The sequence below is a fragment of the Pongo abelii genome, chromosome 13 (assembly GCF_028885655.2).
Source record: "Pongo abelii isolate AG06213 chromosome 13, NHGRI_mPonAbe1-v2.0_pri, whole genome shotgun sequence".
Classification (NCBI taxonomy): domain Eukaryota; kingdom Metazoa; phylum Chordata; class Mammalia; order Primates; family Hominidae; genus Pongo; species Pongo abelii.
In genome coordinates this window covers 23872035-23898667 of record NC_071998.2, presented here as the reverse complement: position 1 = coordinate 23898667, position 26633 = coordinate 23872035, and the positions used below count along the sequence as shown (strand labels likewise).

The 26633-nt window shown below is 40.3% G+C and overlaps 2 protein-coding genes across 23 annotated transcripts in view; both read right to left on the bottom strand.

Annotated features, from left to right (window-relative positions):
• Positions 1-26633, bottom strand: part of UBAP2 (ubiquitin associated protein 2) — a 126459-nt gene that overhangs the window by 43626 nt on the left and 56200 nt on the right. For 12 of the 22 annotated variants that reach the window (XM_063714152.1, XM_063714162.1, XM_063714156.1 and 9 more), the window contains 4 exons: positions 22494-22647; positions 20236-20313; positions 7998-8052; positions 6458-6561 (listed from right to left, as the gene is read on the bottom strand). In XM_063714152.1, the coding sequence (XP_063570222.1) occupies positions 6458-6561; positions 7998-8052; positions 20236-20313; positions 22494-22647 (391 nt within the window). Of the gene's footprint in view, positions 1-6457; positions 6562-7997; positions 8053-8904; positions 9099-20235; positions 20314-22493; positions 22662-26633 lie in introns of those variants that run through there. The other 10 variants (XM_063714167.1, XM_063714159.1, XM_054519730.2 and 7 more) reach the window with 4 other exon arrangements.
• Positions 1877-6451, bottom strand: LOC129047791 (oligosaccharyltransferase complex subunit OSTC-like). The gene has a single exon (XM_054519736.2). The coding sequence runs from the start codon at positions 3372-3374 to the stop codon at positions 2910-2912; it is 465 nt and encodes a 154-aa protein (XP_054375711.1). The 5' UTR covers positions 3375-6451; the 3' UTR covers positions 1877-2909.

The following is a 26633-nucleotide window of genomic DNA, read 5'->3' as shown; positions in this document are numbered from 1 at the left end:
GTGGCACAGAGTATATTCACAATGTTGTACAATCATTACTATCCATTTCTAGAACTTCTTCCATTTTTTCCCCCATTTTTAAATGCTCATTTGTTTTAGGGGGTTGTTTTCTTATTACTGAATTGTGAGAGTTCTTTATTTATTTTGTATATAAGTCCTTATCAAATATGGATTTTATATAAACATTTTCTCCAAGACTACGTCTCATTCTATCATTTTTCTCTTCAGAAGAATTTCACAATTTTTGATAAAATGTACTTTGTCAATTTTCTCTTTTACGACTCAGGCTTATTGGATTCTATATAAGAAATCTTTGCCTAAACTAAAGTCACTAGGATTTGCCACTATATCTTCTTTGTAAGTTTTACTTTTAGGTTTCATGTTTAAGTGTAAACTTGGAGGGTAATTTTTGTATACAGTATAACGTACGGCACTGAATTGCCTCATAATCTTTGACAAAAAACAATTAGCCATATGTATATGTGTTTATTTCTAAACTACTATGCTATTATGTGTCTTGCTTACTATAGTGTTAGAGCAGTTCTTAAAATCAGGGAGTGTCGGCTGGGTGCGGTGGCTCACACCTGTAATCCCAGCACTCTGAGAGGCCGAGGCGGGTGGATCACAAGGTCAGGAGATGGAGACCATCCTGGCTAACACAGTGAAGCCCCGTCTCTACTAAAAATACAAAAAAAATTAGCCAGGTGTGGTGGTGGGTGCCTGTAGTCCCAGCTACTTGGGAGGCTGAGGCAGGAGAATGGCGTGAACCCGGGAGGCAGAGCTTGCAGTGAGCAGAGATCGTGCCACTGCACTCCAGCCTGAGTGACGAAGCCAGACTCCATCTCAAAAAAATAAAATAAAAAATCAGGGAGTGTGGGTCTTGGAACTTTTTTTTCTTTTCAAAATTGTTTAGGCTACTTTAGTCCCTTTAATATTATATAAAAATTTTAGAGACAAGTTGTCAAGGCCAGGCACAATAGCTCACAACTGTAATCTCACCACTTTGGGAGGCTGAGGTGGGCAGATCACTTGAGGCCAGGAGTTCAATACTTACCTGCCCAACATGGTGAAGCCCTGTCTCTACTAAAACTACAAAAAAAAAAAAAAAAAAAAAAAAATTAGCTGAGCATGGTGGCGCACACCTGTAATCCTAGCTACTCGGGAGGCTGAGGTAGGAGATCACTCATCCAGGAGGTGGAGGTTGCAATGAGTTGAGATCGCAACACTGCACTCCAGCCTGGGTGACAGAGTGAGACTCCATCTCGAAAAAAATAAAAATAAAAAAAAGAATCAAGTTGTCAAAAATCTGCTAAGATTTTGATTGGAATTGTGCTGAAGCTATCGATCAATTTGGAGAGAAATGACATTTCAAAGATATTGAGTCTTCCAATTCATGAACACTGAATATGTTCCCTTTTATGAGGGTCTTCTTTGATCTTCATGTTCCTCTGGAACATGTTGCATAATATTAACATACAAATCTTGCATATACGTAGTCAGAAATAACTATTTCTTGTTTTTTTGGTACTACTAAAAAAAGTACTGTTTTTCTTATTCTTTGTTTGCAATTGTTCACTGCTAGTAAAGAAGTACCATAATTATATTTTAATGATGGTTATAATTCTATATGCATTTGTTAGAATTCATCCTCTGTACCTCTAAAAAGGGGAGAATATAAGTGTATATATATAAAAACTACATCAAAAAATCTGATTTTTTTAAAAAATCAGTGGGGAAAATTTACCTGAGACGGACTACCGTGGATTAATAAATTCAAAGACTGAGTCAGTAAAAACTAAATGTCACAACAGTGAGACTAAAATATATTAAAGTGATATATCCCTCTATTTATTGTCTTCTTTTTCTCTCAATATTGTTTTATATTTTTTTCTAATCTTACATATCTTACATATCATTAGACTTATTCCTAGGCATCTGGTGTTTTCTGAAGCTACTAGCAATTTTTTTCCATTTTCTGTTTGTTGATGATTTATAGAAATACATGCCTTCATGAAACTTGTGTCTTGCATCTTGTGCTTGTGAAACTCTCCAATAATTTGTCTATAGATTCTTTTACACAAGCACAAAAAACAACGGTTTATTCTCCCTTTCCAATCCTTATGACTTACTTATTTTTTCTTTATTGCACTGGCTAGGACCTCCAGTACAGTGTGAATGGAAGCAGTAACCGCATGTGTTTTTATCTTGTTCCAGAGGAAAACCATTCAATATATCACCATTGACTGTAACACCTGCTGTAAGTTTACAGATATTCCTTATCTGATTAAGGAAATTCCTTGTATTCCTGACTGCCAGGGTTTTGTTTGTTTTTAACTAGAAAAATTACTTATTTCTGCTCCTTTCATAGATCTTATTGTTCAGGAAACAGTCATAAATACATATCTGAAATAATGTATCATCACACTACCTATTAAAAGGCAAAGCACCACAGGTAAAGCTGATTAGCCATCTAGAATTCTACACTTATGGAATCTTGCTTCCAGATTTTGTATTAATTTCTGAAAATCAGAAATGTCATCTCCAAAAAAAAGTTAAAGGGGCTGTAAAAAATAATCACTTATTCAATATTATATTTGTAAACTGGAGTATATTTTCTTTAAAGAATGAAAAACTAAGAAGAAAATGTCACTCAACATCATTGATGTCAATAGGTCAACAGGAAAAAAAATACTATGATAAACTTGTCTCTTTGATACCAAGAAGAAATTTTACTCCAAGCTACACTTCCAGTGTTTTCACTACATATTTCCTTACTGCTGCTCTTCATTCTGTTCCACATTTCACAATAGCAGATTGGTACAGCTTTTAAAACTTCATTGACAGGAACAAATCCAGTATCCATTGATTTCTTCTCAAAAGGCACTCTAACCTATCAGATTGCCCGGCAGTTACATTCTCATGAATACTCCAGCCATAAAAAAACTCAACAAGACACAGACAAATCCAGTGAATAGAAGAAGAAATCTACTGGGTTTTGGGATATTTGGTGCATTCGACTGGTACAGGATTATGAAACCTAAACCTTCCATTGTAAACAGGAAGCTGGATGCAAGTCCTTCCATAATATACTGTCCATTTACTCTGTACACCAAGAAAGCTACTGGCCTCTGATGCCCATGTTCATCGGTCACAGAGCCAACACTTTGAGGTTCAACAATAACATCATAAATTATTCCTCTGGTGATGAGGAAGCAAGACACCACCACCAGAGCATACATAGTCATGGCCGAGGGCATGTGCAGCCTGGTCGGCTTCTTCAGCTTCAGGTTGGGACATTCGAGCACTAATGGGATGTGGTACAAAGTCTCCACGTTGATGGAATCAAGGGCCATTATCAGACTCAAATCCCACATGCCACTCAGAAACACTGTTTGTTTGTTTTAATTATGAAAGAATACTGAACGCTTTTCCTTATTGAAATAATCATATGGATTTTTCTCCTTAATTTTGTTAAATGGATAATACTAATTTCTACATTTTTATATATAATACACATAACATGAAATCTATCCTTTTACAACAGACGGCTGAATAATTTTTAGTATATTCACAATTTGTGCAACCATCACCTCTAATTCTAGAACATTTTCATCACTCCAAAAACAAACTCCATACTCATTTGTAGTCACCACTTTTCCCAAATAGTTCTAGCCCTAGGCAACCACCAAGCTAATTTCTGTCCCTATAAATTTGCCTTAGACATTTCAGATAAATAAAATCATAAAATACAATATATGTGGTTTTTCTGTGACTCTGCATACTATTTTCAAGGTTCATCCATGTTGTAGCATGTACCTTAATTCCTTTTTATGGCTGAACATTATTCCATTCTATGTATATTCTATATTTTGCTTATACATTCATCCATTGATAACATTTGAGGTTTTTCCCCCCAGACAGACCTGTTCAATAGGAAGTATGGGTTGTTTCTACTTTTTTACAATTATGAATTATGTTGCTATCAATCTTTTTGTACAAGATTTTATGTGAACCTATATTTTCCTTTCTTTTGGGTATGCATCTAGGAGTTGATTTGACTTGTTTTTTAGAAGTTAAACTAAGCTGGGCATGGTGGCTCATGTCAGTAATCCTAGCACTGGCTGGATGGGAGGATCTTTGAAGCCAGGAGTTCAAGACCAGCCTCCGCAACAATGCAAAATCTTATCTCTACAAAAAACTTTAAAATTCACCCAGTGCAGTGGTGTGTGCCATAGTTCCAGCAGTAAGTACTAGTGAGGTTAAGGTGGGATGGCTTGAACCCAATGGTTCAAGGCTACAGTGAGCTATGATCACACTACTGCACTCCAGCCTGGACAACAGAGTGAGATGTTCTCTCTTTAAAAAAAGAAAGAAAGAAAAAAAAGAAGGTGGGGCACGGTGGCTTACACCTATAATCCCATCACTTTGGGAGGCCAAGGTGAGTGGATCATTTGAGGTCAGGAGTTCAAGACCAGCCTGGTCAACATGGTGAAACCCTGCCTACTAAAAATACAAAAAAGTTAGCCAGGCAGGGTGCCGGACACCTGTAATTCCAGCTACTCAGGACACTGAGGCAGAAGAATCGCTTGAACCTGTGAGGTGGAGGTTGCAGTGAGCCAAGATCGTGCCATTGCACTCCAGCCTGGGTGACAGAGACTCCACCTCAAACACCCCCCCACCCCAAAAAAAAACAGTTAAGCAAACTTAAATACCACGTATAATTCTTTTTTTTTTTTTTTTTTTTTTGAGACAGAGTCCCACTCTGTCACCCAGGCTAAAGTGCAGTGGCACAATCTCAGCTCACTGAAACCTATGCCTCCTAGGTTCAAGTGATCCTCCCACCTCAGCATCCCAAGTAGCACATGCCTGAGACCACAGGCATATGCTACTACGCCCGGCTAATTTTTTAATTTTTTTTGCAGAGACGGAGTTTCACCATGTTGCCCAGGCTGGTCTCAAACTCCTGAGCTCAAGCCAAGTTATCTTATAATCTCCTAATATCTATATGATCCATATCAATATTCCTTTTCTCCTTCCTGGAACCAATTATTCACATTCTTCACCTTCCCCTGATGATCTCATAAGAAGCTTAACAATTTTACTAGTGTTTTCAAATAACAACTTATAAATTTTGTTGACCCTCTTTACAGTTTCTCTATTTACAGTTGATTAGTTGTGCTTCTGGCGGTACTTTCTTACTTTTTGGCTAGAGTTGATGTTATATGGATGTTTGTGTGCATTATTTTTTTTTTTTCAGACACAGCCTTGCTCTGTTGCCCAGGTTGGAGTGCAGTGGCACAATCATAGCTCACTGCATCCTCAACCTGCCAGACTCAAGTGACGCTCCCCACTTCAGCCTCCCAAGCAGCTGGGACCACAGGTGCACACCACCATGCCATGCTAATTTTTTAAGTTTTCTTAGTATAGATGAGGTCTTACTATGTTAACCAGGCTCGTCTCAAACCCTGGCTCAAGTGATCCTCCCACCTCAGCCACCTAAATGCTGAGATTACAGGCATGAACCACTGCACCTGGCCTTGATGATTTATTGAGCTATATTCTAAGTCTAGGTTATATTTCATTGTGTTAAATTATGTTTTTGTTTTTTGTTTTTGTTGTTGTTTGAGATGAAGTCTCGCTCTATTGCCCAGGCTGGAGTGCAATGGCACAATCTCGGCTCATTGCAACCTCCACCTCCTGGGTTCAAGCGATTCTCCTGTCTCAGCCTCCCGAGTAGCTGGGATTACAGGCATGTGCCACCATGCCTGGCTAATTTTTTGTATTTTTGTAGAGACAGGGTTTCACCATGTTGGCCAGGCTGGTCTCAAACTCCTGACCTCAAGTGATCCATCTGCCTCGGCCTCCCAAAGTGCTGGGATTACAGGTGTGAGCCACCGCGCCCGGCTAAATTATGTATCTATAAATATAATCTCAATAATTACTGTACAAAGAACTCTATATAAATAAACAACCAATATTTACCCCAAGAATTTCAGAAAATAAATAATCCAGAAACAGCATGATACGGAAAAACCTGCAGAGGCAACGTTGCTACAAACCCATCTATCATCTACCACATTATCATACATTATTTGGCCAAAGAATCCACCATTAGAAATCGGAAGTACTTCCAGTAAAAAATCTTCTCCTCAGAAATTCTATGTATCTGTGACATACTTTGATCAGAGTGTGGGTTTGTGCTGATTTATGCCGACTACCTTATATAGCCTCTTTCTTAGCTTGCAGAAGGGAAAATCAAATTCCTTGTCATCATGAGATTTGTATGTGACAGACTTTGGTGGTAAGAACCAACTAAGAATAGTTTCAGAGGTAAGACAGTAGCCTGTTTTTCATTCTTTTCCATCAGCACATTTAGACTTCATCTTTGTATGAGAACATAAAACTCTTAATAGCTCAAACATTTAAAACTCATCTCTGGCAAAAACAGAACACTTACCAGTTCCCTCATCTGCACCATTCTGAGCAGCTTCCCAAACTACTAGCTTTGTCCCACACACATCTGTAGATGTAGAACCTGAATAGTCTGCAGGATTAAATGTCCTGGGGTTTGAAATAAAGAAATAATAAAGGCAAAAGAAGCAAGCACCTAAGCCAAAATATTAACCATACATGATCTTCCACCAAACAAGCCCAGTGCCTTCTCACAGCCACTGTAAAAGACGTCACCTCTCCTTCCCCTATTTAAATATAACTAATTCTGCCAGCCATGGAGATGCAGATGTGAAAACCAGAAGTTGCCTAGGGACCTTCCACACATTCTGGTATAATAGCCTTATTTTCCTAAAACACGGTCCTCAGCATCCTAAAGCAGACAAGGAGACGTATAATCTTTCAAGGCAAAATAAGAGCTCTTATGAGAGTCCTGCTGAAAAATAAGGCATAAATAGGCAACAGGTATTTTCTTCCCAAGTCAGAATCCAAGTTTGGCTTTGAATCTTTTACAGCTTAGATTTATATGCTCCTTTACAGAAACATTAGATAAAGAAGAAAACATTTTGTTCAGCACCTCTATTTCTTTTCAATAAAATCATAAACTGAACACCCAGTTTAATTGAATCATGGTTCAGAGGTCCAACATGAGCCAAAACAAATATTACCTTTAAAATTTTCACAAAGGAATGTGAAGTAAACAGAAAAATCCACAAAACAATTTAAAGCTAATGAGCAGGGCTATGTCTTAAAGTGCTCCTGAGAGTTTGCGCTCTGTGTTTTCATCTCTCCTTTTCCTCAAAGGAGCTTAGGCAGAAGGCAGATTGCACGAGGCACCACCACTTCTAGAAGGCACTAACACCAAGAGTGCTGCCTGAAGTTAGAGAGAGACAAAGGGCTTTTCTTGGAGCCAATTCCTTTCCTTGACTGCATCTACGTATGGCTTCCACAGGATGTTTTAAAACTTTTTCTAAAAATCCAATGGGAGCTAATGTTTTAGAAGCAACAAAAAATAAAAAAACACCCAGAAACAAGAAATAAACCTCTGATTTTAGTGCCTTTGAGTCTGTTCAATGTTCACTATTACAATTCAGGAAAAAGTTATCACTCATACATAAATAAGCATTACATTTACTTAGCATTCAAAGACAATTGCTGGATTAGCTAAAATGGCTCTTAGGCAGTGCCATTTAAATACGTCTATAGGTATTTTGTCACAACTTCAGGCGAAGTGCTACTGACATTTATTAATAGTACAGAGAGGAGAGATGTTGCTAAACATCCTACAATATACAGGAGATACTACCACCCCATGGAAGTATTATCCAATACACAATCTCAATAATGCCAAGGCTAGAAACCCTGCTCTAATGCCTATTTAAAAAATCAATTTTATTCATATTATTTTTCTTATTTGTAAATCTCTTTAAGTATAGAAAACACTAGATTCACCATGATGACTAAATTAGATGCAGGGTATTAGAAGCAACTGCAGAATAAAAACTAGGGAAGTAAATAATTATAAAAATAGGATGGCTATCACTTACCCCATGCCTTGGGTTGAGAACCTTCCTGCCCCTCTCCCTCTGCTACGTCCAAATCCTTTAAAAAAACACACAATTATAGTATAAAATAATACTTATGTCCTACACAATTACACTTCCTTCTTCATCCTATACTCACTACCCACACAATATTATCATTGTTCCTAATGGCACCAACATTCCAATCCAGGGCATCCAATTTACTGATCCCTGCTGATACAACTACCTATACCCAGTTAGTGACTTCTAAGGCTAGCAAAGAATTAAATTCTCCTTGTATTATATTTGTGGTATTTGACAGCTAAACACAGGGAGGTTGTATTATAAAATAGTCTGCATCTTTTAAAATCAGAAAGGGCTAACACCATGGAATTATAACCCACTACTATAAAATGAAATGAGAACCAGAAAGAGGAAAATGCAAAGTAAGCTGAAGGCACTGTTAAATATCATTTTAAATACTAGGTCTTTGATCAAAGACCAAAATGGCAGCAAGCATGAGAACAAGCAAGCAAGAAGAGAAAATTATGACTAGCACCTTTCCACATTCTCTTCATTAAAATCCCAAACTGAAGAGCAAAGGCCTAAATTTAAGAGCTAAAATTATAAAACTCAGAGAAAAACACAAAGCAAAAGCTTTACAACGCTGGATTTAGCAATGATTTCTTGAGTATGACACTGAAACTACAGGCAAAAAAAGAAAAAATAGACAAAATGGACTTTATGAAAATTAAAAACTTTTCTGGGACAGGCATGGTGGCTCACACCTATAATCTCAACAATTTGGGAGGCTGAGGTGGAAGGGTGGCTTGAGCCAGGAGTTCAAGACCAGCCTGGGCAACATAGGGAGACTCCTTCTCTACAAAACTATTTTTATGGGCATGGTGGCATGCGCCTCTAACTTAGCTACCTGACAGGCTGAAGCAGGAGGATCCATGAGCCCAGGAGTTGGAGGTTGCAGTGAGGTATGATCAAACCACTGTATGCAAGCCTGGGTCACATAGCAAGACTCTGTCTCAACAACAACAACAAAATCTGCAACAAAACACATATTGGCTAGGCACGGTGGCTCATGCCTGGAATCCCAGCACTTTGGAACACCGAGGCAGGTGGACTGCTTCGGCTCAGGAGTTCAAGACCAGCTTGGGCAAATGGCAAAACCTTGTCTCTACAAAAAATACAAATATTAATGGGGCATAGTGGTACATGCCTGTAGTCCCATCTACTCGGAAGGCTGAAGTCGGAGGATTGCTTCAGCCTGCGAAGTTGAGGCTGCAGTGAGCTGAGATTGCACCACTGTACTCTAGTCAGTGTGACAGTGAGACCATTTCTCAAAAACAAACAAAAAAACACCACGGTATCAATAGAGTAAAAAGGCAACCCATAGAATGGAAGAAAATATTTATAAATTATATATCTGATCACAGAGTAACATCTGGAACATACAAAGAACTCCTAAAACTCGACAACAAAATACTCAATTCAAAATGGGCAACGGCCAGGACCGGTGGCTCATGCCTGTAATCCCAGCACTTTCAGAGGCCAAGGCAGGAGGATCACCTGAGGTCAGGAGTTCAAAACCAACCTGGCCAACATGGCGAAACCCCATCTCTAATAAAAATACAAAAATCAGGTGCATGCCTGTAGTCCCAGGTACTCGGGAGGCTGAGGCAGGAGAACTGCTTGAACCCAGGGGGCGGAGGCTACAGTTCCTAAGTTGTGCCACTGTTCTCCAGCCTGGTTAACAGTGTGAGACTAAAAAAAAGGCGGGTGGCGGGTGGTGGGCAATGGACTTGAATATGGATTTCTCCTAAGAAGATATACAAATGACCAATAAACACATTAAAAGATACTCAGTATTGCTGATCATTAGGGAAATCCAAATCAAACCACAATAAAATACAATCCCATATTCATTTGGATGACTACTACCAAAATTAAAGTAAAAAAAAAACAGAAAATAACAAGTGTTGACGGCCGGGCACGGTGGCTCACGCCTGTAATCCCAGCACTTTGGGAGGCCGAGGCAGGCAGATCACGAGGTTAGGAGTTTGAGAACAGCCTGGCCAATATGGTGAAACCCCGTCTCTACTAAAAAAATGCAAAAATTAGCCAGGTGTGGTGGCACGCGCCAGTAGTCCCAGCTACCTGGGAGGCTGAGGCAGGAGAAATGCTGGAACCCGGGAGGCGGAGGTTGCAGTGAGCCGAGATCGCGCCACTGCACTCCAGCCTGGGTGACAGAGTGAGGCTCTATCTCAAAAAAAAAAAAAAAAGTGTTGACGAAGATGTGGAGCACACCATTGTGCACTGCTGGTAAAAACGTAAAATGGGGCTGGGTGCAGTGGCTCATGCCTGTAATCCCAGCACTTTGGGAGGCCGAGACAGATGGATCACAAGGTCAGGAGATTGAGACCATCCTGGCTAACACGGTGAAATCCCATCTCTACTAAAAATACAAAAAAAAGAAAAATTAGCCGGGCATAGTGGCGGGCGCCTGTAGTCCCAGCTACTCGAGAGGCTGAGGCAGAATGGCGTGAACCCGGGAGGCAGAGCTTGCAGTGAGCCGAGATCACAACGCTGCACTCCAGCCTGGACAACTGAGCAAGACTCCATCTCAAAAAAAAAAAAGTAAAATAGTACAGCTGCTATGGGTAAGAGTATGGCAGTTCCTCAAAAAATACGATTGACCATATGATCATGAAATTGCGCTTGTGGGTATATGTTTATACAACAAATTGAGGCCTGACATGGTGGCTCACACCTGTAATCCCAGCACTTTTGGAGGCCAAGGCAGGAGGATCGCTTGAGGCCAGGAGTTCAAAACCAGCCTGGGCAACAGAGCGAGACGCCACCTCTACAATAAATTTTTTTAATAAATTTTTTTTTAAGAAGGCAAAAGTAAGACTTCACACAGAGGTATTACTGTGACTTACAAGAATGTAAGAAATTCAGCTAATTAGCTCTAAGAAGAAAACTTTCAGTCTACAGCTTTTGGCAAGAATACAGGCCAAAATTAAACAAGCTACAAAACAAGGAAACTATTCTCAGGACTTAAAACCTTGAACTAAAAAAAAAATGCAGTATATTCATACAACATTATATTATATTGCCATAAAAAGGAATGAAGTACTGATACATACTACAACATGGATGAATGTTTAAAACGTTAAGTTAAGCCCTTCAGGGTAAAGGCGATGGGGAACCCAAAACATTATCTAAGAGAAAGAAGCAGTTACAAAAGACCACGTATTATACAATTCCATTTACAGGAAATGTCCAGAACACAAAAACCTACAGAAATAAAAAGGCGATTACTGCTGCTCAGGGTTGAGGTGAAAGAATGAAAGAATTGGCGAAATGATAGTTAAAGGGTAAGGTATACTTCTGAGGTGTGGAAAATGTTCTAAAATTGATTGTGGTGATGATTGCACAACTTGGTGAATATACTAAAAACCATTCAACTGTACACTAAATGGATGAAATGTATGGTATGTAAATTTTATAAAGAATATTTTCTTTTTTAGGCTGGGAGCAGTGGCTCGTGGCTGTAATCCTAGCACTTTGGGAGGCTGAGGCAGGTGGATTACTTGAGGTCATCAGTTCAAGACCAACCTGGCCAACATGGTGAAATCCTATCTCTACTAAAAAAAATATATATATATATACAAAAATTAGCCAGGCATGGTAGCGCACGCCTGTAATGCCAACTATTAGGGAGGCTGAGGCAGGAGAATTGCTTGAACCTGGGAGGCAGAGGTTGCAGTGAGCCGAGATGGCGCCACTGCACTCCAGCCTGGGTGACAAAGTAAGACTCAGTCTTGGAAAAAACAAAAACAATTTTTTTTTTTTTTTTTTTGAGACAGAGTCTCGCCCTCTCGCCCAGGCTGGAGTGCAGTGGCACCACCTCAGCTCACTGCAACCTCCGCCTCCCAGGTTCAGGCAATTCTTCTGCCTCAGCCTCCTGAGTAGCTGGGATTACAGATGCCTGCCACCACGCCCGGCTGATTTTTGTATTTTTATTAGAGACGGGGTTTCACCATTTTGGCCAGGCTGGTCTCAAACTCCTGACATGGTGATCCGCCCGCCTCGGCCTCCCAAAGTGCTGGGATTACAGGCGCGAGCCACTGCGCCCAGCCAAACAAAAAATTTTTTAAAATTAAAAAATCTAATCCATCGTCCCCATAAATTCTAGCAAGACAATAGAATTATTGTTTCCTACTCACCTGGTAGCAATTCTACTAGTAACATTGGCTTCTGTGTATATACCATTTCCCTGCATTGTTATCTGGAACGAACAGATTAATCTAGCAGCTCAGAATAAAGATCCAGAGTCTTTTAATCACAAAAACCAAGTCCAACGTTTCCAAAGATTATCAAAGCGAATAAACCATATTATGGTAAATGCTGTACCTTTCCTCCTCAAGCCCTGGGACTCTACTACATCTCTGTTGAATGACTGTTCAAGGTTTTTTCATTTTTTGAGACAGAGTTTTGCTCTGTCACCCAGGCTGGAGTGCAGTGGCGTAATCTTGGCTCACCACAACCTCAGCCTCCCAGGTTCGACTGATTCTTGTGCCTCAGTCTCCCAAGCAGCTGAGATTACAGGTGTGCGTCACCACGCCTGGATAATTTTTTTGTATTTTTAGTAGAGACGGGGTTTCACTGTGTTAGCCAGGATGGTCTCAATCTCTGTAGTCCCAGCTTCTCGGGAGGCTGAGGCAGGAGAATCCCTTGAACCCGGGAGGTGGAGGTTGCAGTGAGCCAGGATCGCACCACTGCGCTCCAGCCTGGGCAACAGAGCGAGACTCTGTCTTTAAAAAAAAAAAAAGGACTGATCTGTAATCCCAACTTCATAAATATGGAGTCGTTCATTGATTAAACTCTCATATATAGAGGCACAATAATGGCATTATATAATTACAGGAAATAACCTATCTGTTCAGTAACTGATTTGAGAATCAACATTTTATTAAATGCTGTGTGGAACAAGGACTCAGCGAGACTCCCAAAGAGGGTACTACAGAGGATTCGAAATGTAAAAGTAAGCTGGGTCTGGTGGTTCACGTCTGCAATCCCAGCACCTTGGTAGGTCAACGTGGGAGGATCATTTGAGCCACAGTAGTTTGAGATCACCCTGGACAACAGAGCAAGAGCCCCTTCTCTACCTTAAAAAAATTTTTTAAGTATGTAAAACATAGTAGGTGCTCAAAATTACTTTGCACTTGTACTATACGGACCGTATTCATGTAATAATTAGTTTTAAAAGTACAGGAACTAGGCCGGGCGCGGTGGCTCACACCTGTAATCCTAGCACTTTAGGAGGTCAAGGCAGGCGGATCACGAGGTCAGGAGATCAAGACCATCCTGGATAACATGATGAAACCCCATCTCTACTAAAAATATAAAAAATTAGCCAGACGTGCTGGCGGGTGCCTATAGTCCCAACTACTCGGGAGGCTGAGGCAGGAGAATTGCTTGAACCCCAGAGGCGGAGGTTGCAGTGAGCCGAGATTGCACCACTGCACTCCAGCCTGGAGACAGAGCGAGACTCTGTCTCTAAATAAATAAATAAGTGTAACCAGTGAAACCCCATCTCTACTAAAAACACAAAAAATTAGCCGGGCATGGTGGCACACTCCTATAGTCCCAGCTACTCGGGAGGCTGAGGCAGGTGAATTGCTTGAACCTGGGAGGTAGAGGTTGCAGTGAGCCAAGATCACGCCACTGCACTCACTCCAGCCTGGGCAACAGAGACTCTATCTCAAAAACAAAACAAAACAAAACTATATCATGGAATCAAATCTTCAAGCAAAGCTGGCAAATACATACTTAGCTGACATTCTAATAATTCCGCTTTAATCCAAATCCTGACATTCTAATAATTCTGCTTTAATCCAAATCCTGAGTGTTTTTTTGTTTTTTTTTTTTTGAGACGGAGTCTCACTCTGTTGCCCAGGCTGGAGTGCAGTGGCGTGATCTCGGGTCACTATGAGCTCCGCCTCCCAGGTTCACGCCATTCTCCTGCCTCAGCCTCCTAGTAGCTGGGACTACAGGCGCCCGCCACCATGCCAGCTAATCTTTTTTTCTATTTTTTTTTTACTAGAGACGGGGTTTCACCATGTTAGCCAGGGTGGTCTCAATCTCCTGACCTCGTGATCTGCCCACCTTGGCCTCCCAAAGTGCTAGGATTACAGGCGTAAGCCACCACACCCTGCGAGTGTCATTTCTAATATATAAACACACTCAATTACAGCAAAGAAAAAAAGGTGGATCTATGTCAAGTCCATTAAGTATATTAATATCTTTTTCTGCATAAAGCACATTCAAAACAAAGTTAAATGAAATAGCAGGCCAGACGCTGTGACTCATGCCTGTAATCTAAGCACTTTGGGAGTTCGAGGTGGGCAGGTTGTTTGAGCTCAAGAGTTTGAGACCAGCCTGGGAAACATGGCAAAACCCTCTCTCTACAAAAATTAGCTGGGCATAGTAGCGTGTGCCTGTAGTCCCAGCTACTAGGGACACTGAGGTGGGAAGAGGCTTGAGCCTGGGAGGTGGAGAGTGCACTGAGCCAAGATCACACCACTGCACACCAGCCTGGGTGACAAGACAAGACCCTGTCTCAAAAATAAATAAATAAAAATACAGTAAATAAAAATGGTGAGCCACACGAAATTTTATATTGCTTTGGAACTCCTAAATTATGTCAAGACCAAAAAAATAATATGGGCTTATTTACTTCATTCATATATATAAATATCTAGAAATACAAATAAATAAAAGATGGGGAAAGATATGATAGTAAATAAAGGCCTAATGTCTGAAAAGTTTAAAATATCTGAAGGCTGGAGTGTAGTGGCACAATCACAGCTCACAGCAGCCTCGACTTCCCAGACTCAAGCCGTCCTACCACCTCAGCCTCCTGAGTTTCTGGGACTACAGATGCACACCATCACGCTGGGCGAATTTTTTTTAAACAAAAAAAGCCTGCTACATTGTCCAGTCTGATCTTGAACTCCTGAGCTCAAGTGATCCTCTCACCTCAGCCTCCCAAAGTGCTAGGATTACAGGCATGAGCCACTGTACTTGGCCTGAAATTATTTTTTAAATACATTGATATAGACCTGCTTGAGTTCATGAGTTTGATACTAGCCAAGGCAACACAGACTCCTGCAAGGAGGGATGGAAGGATGGAAGGATGGAAGGATGGAAGGTAGGTAGGAAGGTAGGAAGGTAGGAAGGAAGGAAGGAAGGAAGGAAGGAAAGAAAGGAAGGAAAGGAAGGAAGGAAGGGGAGAGAAAGAAATACACTGAGGTGGAAGGAAGGAAGGAAGGAAGGGGAGAGAAAGAAATACACTGAGGTACACTACAAAAAATAATGTCAGAATCATAGCAATTTTCACATTATCTCTATGAAGTGGAAAACTTCTCTCTGCTTTTCTCTTTCCTCTCTTCAGGATACCGGTGAGAAGAATAGAATTGTTAAGATATAACACAGTTGCTCCTTCCCCTATGATCATCACATACCCGGCAGATCCCAAGACAAGCCCCACTCCTTGCAGTTGCTTTTTACAACTCTGAAGCTAAGCTTCAGGAAAGTCCTTAAAAAAATCTCAGCAGAACTGCCAGCAGCCAGCAGCCAACAGCCCCTCTTTCACCCAAGCTGTCAAAGGGCCTGCTGGTAAACATACTTACCTGACATTCTAATAATTCCGCTTCAACCCAAATCCTTCGCAAAAATCCTCAATTACACTCCACTAGCAAAAAAGCTTATGAAAGATATACTCTATAGGAATGATTTTTCAAGTGGCTTCAGCTTGAATGCAAACTCTGCTCCACACTTACGACAACTTACTATCCAGCAGGGCCAACTGATCAAGCTAAGAACAAAAATCAAAACAAATAAAAAATAGGTAGGTAGTTTGCCTACATAGCTGCTTTTATATAAAGTGAACGTAATAGATTTTGACAGTAAAATTAAGTGCCCATTTTGTCGCCCAGATAGTTTAAATGGACTATGTTTTTGATTGTTTGCATTCTGTTCCTATTCACCGGTATATATACCGATGAGAAAATTATATGAACAGCCACCATACAGTCCCAGTAAGAACAGGAAGAACAGGTCAAATAAAACACCATACCCCCTGCAAAATTTATCTAGCATACTTGTGATTAAGAAAAACTATGGTGATTTTACATGGTCTGTTAACTTTTATTTATTTGGGGTTTATTAGCCTAAATACCAAGGTAAACATATCAACTTTTTCCTCAAAGTAATAACAGTACCCATCCTAACAGATACTCAATCTCCAATTCACTGGTTATCCCCTATAATGTGTGGTGTCTTTTTTGTTTTTTTGTTTTTGAGACAGAGTCTCACTCTGTCACCCAGGCCGGAGTGCAATGGCATGATCTCGACTCACAGCAACCTCCGCCTCCCAGTTTCAAGCGATTCTCTGCCTTGGCCTCCAAGTAGCTGGGACTACAGGTGCATGCCACCACACCCAGCTAATTTTTTTGTATTTTGAGTAGAGACAGGGTTTCACTATGATGGCCAGGCTGGTCTCGAACTCCTGACCTCATGATCTGCTCGCCTCGGCCTCCAAAAGTGCTGGGATTACAGGTGTGAGCCACCGTGCCCAGTCCCCCTATAATGTGTTTTTATAACAATAAACCTGTCTGATTTATGACACGGATCAGCTTGTAATCCTTAAACATGTCTCTAAACAACCAATCCAAATACATACTGTGACTAAATTCCTACTGTCAAAGGGTAAAAGTAAAGGATTCAACAGTGTAGTCAGTAGTGGGATTTCAGTCATGAAGATTTGACAATTTCTCTAAGACACCCATTAATGCCAGCAGAAGAATCTGAGAGATTAAATACCCTAGGAAAGAAAACCCTCTCCCTGGTAAGAGGGGAAGCTGGGTTACTATGTATTCCTAAAACCTTAAGAACAAAGGAATATCAGAGCAATGATATTTTAACCAGAACAGGGTGGTAAGGACTAATCACACACGTAACGCTGGTCTTATACTGTGACCGCCCTCTCTGGTGAGACACAGTAAAATTTAGGGGTCAATGAAGTCATTTTATTCTTTCTTTTTGTTACCGTCTATTTTCTTTTCCTTCCCAAGGTGGGTACTTCAGGGTTTAAGACCTAATAAATTAGTAGAGGCGTACGTGCCAACACTCTTCGTTGCCATCTTTCTATCTTTGACAATATAAGTTTGAAACTTGCTTTACAGAAACCTGATCCTAAATATAAAAAACACTAAGCAGTTTCAGCTTGTGGAACACAGAATTATACTTGGTTTTTACCAATTTACTATGTGGCATATGACAAGGAACTTTACCTAGAATAATACTGAATCCCTGGGATTTTTTTATTTGAGACACAGCATCGCTCTGTCGCACAGGCTAGAGTGCAGTGGTACAATCTTGGCTCACTGCAGCCTCCACTTCCCCCAATTCTCGTGCCTCAGCATCCAGCTGAGCTGGATGTGAGCCTGTAGCTGGAACTACAGGCACACACCACCATGCCCAGCTAATTTTTGTATTTTTATTAGAGATGGAGTTTTACCATGCTGTCCAGGCTGCTCTCGAACTACTAATGTCAAGTGATCTGCCCACCTTGGCCTCCCAAAGTGCTGGGATTACAGGTGTGAGCCACCATACCTGGCCTGAATCCCTGGGATTTAAAAATATGGTCTCCAATTTAGCCTCAGCATTAAGGAAGTATCACCTAAGAAATTTGCAGGATGATATTCATCTGAAAAGGGACTAATATCCAGACAATATAAGGAATCTAAAGAACTCAACAGCCAAAATATAAATAATCCCATTAAAAAGTAGGCAAACAGCTGGGCATAGTAGCTCACACCTATAATCCCTGAGATTTGGGATGCTGAGGTAGGAGGACAGCTTGAGGCCAGGAGTTCCAGACCAACCTGGGCAACACTGCAAGACCCCATCTCTTAAAAAAAAAAAAATTTTTTTTTCTTTAGATTAGCCAGGCATGGTGGGGCTCATGCCTATAGTCCCAGCTGCTCAGGAGGCTGAGGTGGAAGTATCACCTGAGCCCAGAATTTCAAGGTTGCAGTAAGTTATGATCACGCCACTGCACTCCAGCCTGGGCAACAGAGTGAGACACTGTCTCTTAAGAGAAAAAAAACAGTAGACAAAGGATCTAAAAAGACAATATACAAATGGCCAAAAGGTACACAAAAAATGCTCATCACTAAACATCAATAAAATACAAATGAAAACCACAATGAGATATCATCTTACCCCAGTTAGAACGGCTATTATCAAAAAGACAAAAAATAGCCTGTAATCCCAACTACTGAGGTGGCTGAAACAGGAAGACTGCCTGAACCCAGGAGTTCAAGACTGCAGTGAGTTATGATCATGACACTGCATTTAATTAATTAAGCAAATTAAACAGATGCTGGTGAAGATACAGGGAAAAGGGAACTCTCATACACTATTGGTGGGAATATAAACTGGTACAGCCATTTTGGAAAACAGTACGGAGATTTATCAAAAACAAAAAATTAATTACCATATGATCCAGCAATCCCGTTAGTGGATATTTATACAAAGAAAAGGAAACCAATAGTGCTTCATGATTGCCAAGTTGGAGTGGCTGTGGCAATTTCTATTTTTTTTTAATTTTTAACTTTTTACTGATACATAATATTTAAACACATTTATGGGGTACATGTGGTACTTTGTTACATGCAGAGAGTATATAATTATCAAGTTGAGGTATTTAGGATATACGTCACCATAAGCATTTATCATTTCTACATGTTGGGAACTTTTCAAGTCCTCACTTCTAGCTATTTTAAAATGAAGCACTATTCACAATATTCACAAATATAGAGAATCAACCTAAGTGTTCATCAACAGATGAATGGATTTTAAAAAGTGATATATTTACACGTTGGAATACTACTCAGCCATAAAATAATGAAATCATGTCCTATGGAGCAACATGAATGGACTTGGAAGACATAGTGTTAAATAAAATAAACCAGACACAGAAAGATAAATATTACACGTACTCACTCATGTGGGAGCTAAAAAGGTTATCTCATCCAGGTAGAGAGTGGAATGATAATTACCAGAGGCAGAGAAGGTGATGGGTATAGAGGGTGGGGAATAAAGAGAGATTGGTGGATAGGTTAAAACACAGAGAGAAGGAATAAATTCTAGGCCAGGCTCGGTGGCTCATGCCTGTAATCCTACCACTTTGGGAGGATTACGCAGGTGGATCACTTGAGGCCAGGAGTTTGAGACCAGCCTGGCCAACATGGTAAAACCCCATGTCTACCAAAAATACAAAAATTAGCTGGGCATGGTGGCGTGCACCTGTAGTCCCAGCTACTCAGGAGAGTAAGTGGGAGGACTGTTTGAGCCCAGGAGGTGGAGGTTGCAGTTAGCTGAGATGGTGCCACTGCACTCCAGCCTGGGTGACAAAGTAAGACCCTGCATTTAATTACGCCTGGATAATTTTTGTATTTTTTTTGTATGTTGTATTTTTTCTGAGACAGAGTCTTGCTCACTTGCCCAGGCTGGAGTGCAGTGAGGAGATCTCGGCTCACTGCAACCTCCGCCTCTTGGGTCCAAGCAATTCTCCTGCCTTAGCCTCTCGAGTAGCTGGGACTATAGATGCGCACCACCACACTTGCCTAATTTTTATATTTTTTGGTAGAGACAGAGTTTCCTTGTGTTAGCCAGGCAGGGTCTCAAAAAAAGGGAATAAGTTCTAATGTTCAACAGTAGAGTAAGATGACTACTTAACAGTTACGTATTATACACTTCAAAATAGCTAGAAGTGAGGACTACAGCAAAAAGACTACAACTCACTGAAAGCTCAAATGATCACAGCCTTTTTTAGCAATAAAGTATTTTTAAAATAAGGTTTAAAAAACCCTATTGCATTGTATTCCAAACGTAATGCAATTATAATTTGTCAATACTTTTGGTTAGAGCTTTAAGTTTTAAATTATTCATAGAAAGGGCTTTCTCAGCTCATCCAAAAACAACCCTTTGGTTTCTTCAAAACTACATAACCCAAAATAGTTCATTTACAGGCATCAGTAAACAAATTATCAGATTTTAGATGACCTGCTATTCTTTCAGAACACACTGCCATCCCTAGTCACAGTCCAGCAAAGCAACTGCCTGCTTCTTCCCCCTAATTGAAAGCATTTTCTTCTCTCTTACTCTAGCTTACCTCTACCTCGGGCTCGCTTGCCACGATCTGAAGGTTTGTCCACTTGATTGCAATCAATTCCATTTTCTTCACCTCTAACTAGGGGAAAAAGAGCAGAAAAATCAAATTTCCATTTCCAAACCTCTTGTACATAACCTTATCAAGCACCTATTAAAGGTAAAGAAGGAATGACAAACAGGCTACAATTTAAACAACGGGTTCAGAAACAGGAAAAACAAAAACAAAAGTGACTTAAAAACTGAATGAGGTCAGGCACAGTGGCTTACACTTGTAATTCCAGCACTTGCAGTTTCCAGCTGAGGGGGGCAGATCTCTTGAGCCCAAGAGCTTGAGACCAGCCTGGGCAACATACAAAAAAATACAAAAATTGGCCGGGCGCAGTGGTTCACACCTATAATCCCAGCACTTTGGGAGGCTGAGGCGGGTGGATCACTTGAGACCAGGAGTTCAAGACCAGCCTGGCTAACACACGGAAACCCTGTCTCTACCAAAAAATATAAAAATTAGCCAAGTGTGGTGGCACGCACCTGTAGTCCCAGCTACTCGAGAGGCTAAGGCAGGAGAATTGCTTGGACCCAAGAGGCGGAGGTTGCAGTGAGCCGAGATCTCCTCACTGCACTCCAGCCTGGGCAAGTGAGCAAGACTCTGTCTCAGAAAAAATACAACACACAAAATACAAAAAAATACAAAACTTATCCAGGCATGGTTGTGACGGCATGCAGCTAGTAGTCCCAGCTACTCAGAAGGCTGAGGTGGGAAGATCACCTGAGCTCAGGGAGGTCAAGGCTGCAGTGAGCTGTGATCATGCCACTGCACTTCAGCCTGGGTGAAAGACTAAGACCTTGTCTCAAAAAAATTGAAAAAAAAAAAAAAATATATATATATATATATATATATATATATATATATGAAATCACATCTTCCTTAATTCACATGAAAATTCTGAAAATAAAATAACATACTGATTTTTCTTTCTTCTTTGTGGACTTGCTGTGAAGTTTTTGCTTCAAAAAAACTACTTCCATTATGCAACTAAGTTAATATATCACAGAATTTGCTCATTAGTTAGGTTCAAAGCCTGGAAAGGCACAGAATAGCAAAATAGCAATACCAAGGAAACACTGAGTTCTTAGAAAAACTAAACTAAAACTCAACTAGAGTTGAGTTTTTCTAGGATACTAACGGGAAGATGCCAACACGGAGTCTTTTCTTTTTCTCATCCCTATATTGGCATTAATAGCTCTATATAATACAGAAATTTCATGAAGGATATTGGCATGGCTTGCTCCCCTCACCTCTTTCAGAGGCTGACTCACATGAATTCCAGTGAGGCTTTCCTTAGCAACCCACTTAAATTTGCCAGACCTCTTCCCGCAATTTGCATCTCTGTTTTTCCCCATAACATAATTTCTACATAACATCATTAAAATATATTAATATAAAATATTTTATCTTCTTTATTGTTACATCCCATTTGACCTTCATTAAAAGTTTTAGAAGGGCAAAGATTTTACCTATTTTATTCATTGTTGTATGCCTATAAAAGTATCCACTACATAGTAGATACTCAATTATCGGTGGAATATATGAGACAGCAAGAGTCTCAGGGTGATATGTTAAATATTTACATTTTATTCTTTCATAACTTAACTACACTGACACACTGCCACAGCAGACAAGGTTGTTTTGCATAAACAGTGACAAAACCTAGAAAACCTAGGTCTAATGGAAATGAGACCTGCCTATAAGAAATCCTGCCTATTCAGCAACTTTCCTCTTAATCTAACCCTTGTCTATACCATGAGCGTCTATAAATGGAGAATAAAAAACAGCTTTATCTACCTGTAAGTAAATGACCCCTGGCCCCTTCTTCGCCACACACACACCATTCTAAAATTAACAAATGTGTCTGACTCATAACAGAAGGGAGTCATAAGACACACTACACAACCACCCGCCTACAGCCCAAGTCAATGCTGATATGATACCACATGGGAGGCTCTTATGAAACTACTCAGGTGCCACTCATTTCTAGTGTTAACTATTAGAACAAATTCTGCATTGAGGAACGAATTTATGAGCATGCTATGGACTAATCTTTCAGTTGTTCAGGATGTATGAAAACTAAGAAAAAATTTGAGAAAGCTGAGCGCAGTGACTCATGCCTGTAATCCCAACACTTTGGGAGGCTGAGGCGGGAGGGTCACTTGAGATGAAAGAAGAGAAGAGAAAAAATTGAGGAGAAAGTCTGTACTTACATTCTCTGCCACGATTGCTGCCTCTTCCTTTCCGGTTGTTGTTTCCACGTCCACGACTGGATTCTTTCTCGCTTTTCTTCTCTCTATTCTCTTTGTTTTCTGAATTTTCTTTTGCAAAATTCTTTTTCTTCCCCCCTACAGTCTCCCATGAAGTCTATCAGAGAACGGCTGTTAATCATTTATCATTCAAAGTGTGTACAATTATCAAGGGCACATGCATGTATCTTCCTTTTTTTTTTTTTTTGAGACGGAGTCTCGCTCTGTCGCCCAGGCTGGAGTGCATGGCACCATCTGGGCTCACTGCAAGCTCCGCCTCCCAGGTTCACGCCATTCTCCTGCCTCAACCTCCTGAGTAGCTGGGACTACAGGCGCCTGCCACACGCCCAGCTAATTTTTTGTATTTTTAGTGGAGATGGGGTTTCACCGTGTTAGCCATGATGGTCTCGATCTCCTGACCTCGTGATCTGCCTGCCTCGGCCTCCCAAAGTGCTGGGATTACTGGCGTGAGCCACCGCGCCCGGCCCATGCATGTATCTTTCAAACCTAACTACCCACAGCTTGCAGCTCACCTACTTATCATTTAAATTCTTTCCATATAGTTCTACTTTATTGATGATCAAGATAACAATCCTCTTGCTAAGCTCCTGTTGCTAAATAATTACAGCTATTAGCTGACGTGACAAAATACTGTACATTTTCCCAACATAAAGCCCTTTCCTATGCAAATTTAGGAATACAGTAAAAGTCATTTCCCCAAGCTCCTATTCTACACCACCTCACTTACCTCTCTATTAGGCCTTAAATCTACTTATTAATTCAAAGACCACAAAATTACTTAGAATGATGCCCCAAAAGCTCCAGGAATACAACCTTGCCTGTTCCATTATTCAAACTAATTATCTAAAACAATTTAATGGCAGGTAAGTAAAATTTTAGCTTGGTTTTGGTGGGTTTTTAAAAAATTTATAAAGTACCTAAATTTTTAACCTCCAAAGAATTCTTCTAGTGAGAAGTCAAATAATTTATATAACCTCCCTTCTCCACCTCTCCCCTAATGGTGATACCAAATCTAATCATACCATATATACATAAACGGCTGAGAAAGAAAGAGATACTACATTCTTGACTATAAGTGGATATAAAAATTATCCAGCAGGGTAGTTACAGAGAAATCCTAAAATTGGCCCAATAGTTTCTATTTACTTATTCATAATCTACCTTATTTCAGAAGAGACTGGAAGTGATTCCATCCAAAATTAAGAGTAACTATTTTATGCTTTTTAAAAACCTTACAGAAAAACAGAATTTGATATTGTATATCCAAAGTAAACATTAGCACTGGAAATTAATAAACTGAAATTTGGGTGATAAGCTGAATTATTTCCATAACAGTGGAAGCCAACTTCCAAACTCTTTTTCTGAAATGGAATATCTGGTCTTCTGCAAAGCTGTGATGAACTCACATATTTAATTAGATATAAAATAAATATGAAAAAGATATAAATTATATTCCACCTCTAAGCTTTAATAATGAAAGACTGAATATACTGTCACCTAACAGTTAAGGTGAAACAATCAGGTATTATCATACAGTTCTGGTGAGCATGCATCTATTGTAACCTTTCTAGAAGGTTACTTAGAAATAGTACCCAAAAAAATTTTTTTTTTTTTTTTTTTTTTTTGAGACAGAGTCTCACTCTGTCACCCATAGTGGAGTGCAATGGCGCGATCTCGGCTCACTGAAACCTGCATCTCCTGGGTTCAAGCGATAACTCCTGTCTCAGCCTCCCAAGTAGCTGGGATTACAGGCGTACACCACCACACCCAGCCAATTTTTGTAATTTTAGTAGAGACGGGGTTTCACCATGTTGGCCAGGCTGCTCTCAAACTCCTGACCTCAGGTGATCCACCTACCTCGGCCTCCCAAAGTACTGGTATTAGAGGCATAAGCCACTGCGCCTGGCCTATTTGGTGCATACTCTTTCAACCCAGCAATTCTACTTCTAGGCCCTTATTCAAATAAAACAACATGGCCGAGCACACTGGCTCATGCCTGTAATCCCAGCACGTTGGGAGGCCAAAGCAGGAACATCACCTGAGGCCAGGAGTTGGAGACTATCCTGGCCAACATGGTGAAACCCTATCTCTACTAAAAATACAAAAATTAGCTGGGAGTGGTGCAGGCACCTGTAATCCCAGCTACTCAGGAGGCTGAGGCAGGAGAATCACTTGAACCCGAAGGCTTGAACCTGGGAGGTGGAGGTTGCAGTGAGCCAAGATCGCACCACTGCACTCCAGCCTGGGTGACAGAGCGAGACTCTGTATCAAAAAAAAAAAAAAATAATGTAAGAATTGTTCAAACATTTATGTGCAGACAAAATGATCAACGGCATAAAAAGAGGGGAGGGGGATTCCCAAAATATCAAATTCAGGAGACTAAGTAGTCTAGTGTATCCATAAATGGAGCAGTATGTAGCCATTTTACCAGTTGCATAGGTACATATAGAAAGAGGTCCTTGATAGAAAAAGCAAGCAATCAGCAAACAGCATATAGAATTACATTTTTTAGTTCAAATAGGAGCCTATGTACTTACTGAAGGAAGAGGTATGTCATTATTTAAGTAAGGATGTTTAATTTGATTTAATCTTTAATATTTTTATGCATTTCTTTTCTAATTAAACAATAAAGCTTATCTATGCCAGCGAAAATAATGCCCATACTGCACAAACTCAATATATTATGTTTGCTAATATGAAAATACTAGACAACTATGTAAAACAGAGTCCAGTCCTCTTAGGTTAGAATACAAAAAGTAAATTCCAGAGGTCCTGGAAAAATCATCCCAGAAGAGTTGGCATAAAGTGTATGTATACATAATGTACATCTTTACACGGCCTCGCCTAAAGGTACTCTATCTTTATAAAGGGGCCAGCTGTCTTTGTAAAACATCTGAGAAACACTTTACCCCACTTCATATAGCAAATGATATCCTGACCAGGCACGGTGGCTCACACTTGTAATCCCAGCACTTCGGGAGCCCAAGGTGGGCAGATCATGAGGTCAGGAGTTCCAGACCACCCTGGCCAACATGGTGAAACCCCATCTCTACTAAACATACAAAAATTAGCAGCCAGGCGCAGTGGCTCATGCCTGTAATCCCAGCACCTTGGGAGGCTGAGCAGGCGGATCACCTGAGGTTGGGAGTTCAAGACCATCCTGACCAACATGGAGAAACCCCATCTCTACTAAAAATACAAAATTAGCTGGGCGTGGTAGCGCATTCCTGTAATCCCAGCTACTGGGGAGGCTGAGGCGGGAGAATCGCTTGAACCCGGGAGGCAGGAGGTTGTGGTGAGCTGAGATCATGCCATTGCACTCCAGCCTGGGTGACAGAGCAAGATTCCACCTCAAAAAAATAAAAATAAAAAAAAGATACCCTCCCCATCCTACTGCCCCTCAAGCAAACTCTTGGTTTATGAGCTCTACAAAGACAACTTATTGGGCAGGGGGGCACAAATAGGGAAAAGAACCTTTAAGAAGCAATCTTTACAATACCTTAGTAACTGCTGAAAAGATTACTGTGTATTTTGCAGAAGTCTGCAAAGTATGCACGCATGCATACTTTAAAAAGTTAACCAAGTAATTATGGAGGATTTCCAAGAGAATTTCTGGCAACCTCTGTTATCGGTATTTTGCTACTTGCAGAATGGGTCTGAAGAAACTCTAAGAGGACAGGTCCTCCCAGCCACCACATAATAATCAGAACAGCAGTCTTCGAAGCCAGCTAGTTCAAAAATTACTCTCCCACCACTTTGCCTTTGCCAAAAACTACCAACACAAACAACTTACTAAAAACAGTTAAGTACATTAATGCAAGAGACTGATACTTCAAAACAATTTTGTCACATCAACCAAACATTATGATGAAACAAAAAGTTCAGTACTTATGTTCAATATCTTCCTTTGTGACAGATATACTTACATAAGAAAAAATAAATTTATCCTTAAAAACATCATGGACGATTCCACTTAACACCTTTTCCAAGTAATAATTTTGTTTCAGAATACTGGCACAGAGGAAGGTTAGACAATAGGAAAAGAATCGTTTGCCTTCATGCTCTTGCTCCTAGCAACATCAC

Coding starts and splice junctions, on each gene's coding strand:
- LOC129047791 (XM_054519736.2), bottom strand. CDS start 3,374: ATGTGGGATTTGAGTCTGATAATGGCCCTTGATTCCATCAACGTGGAG.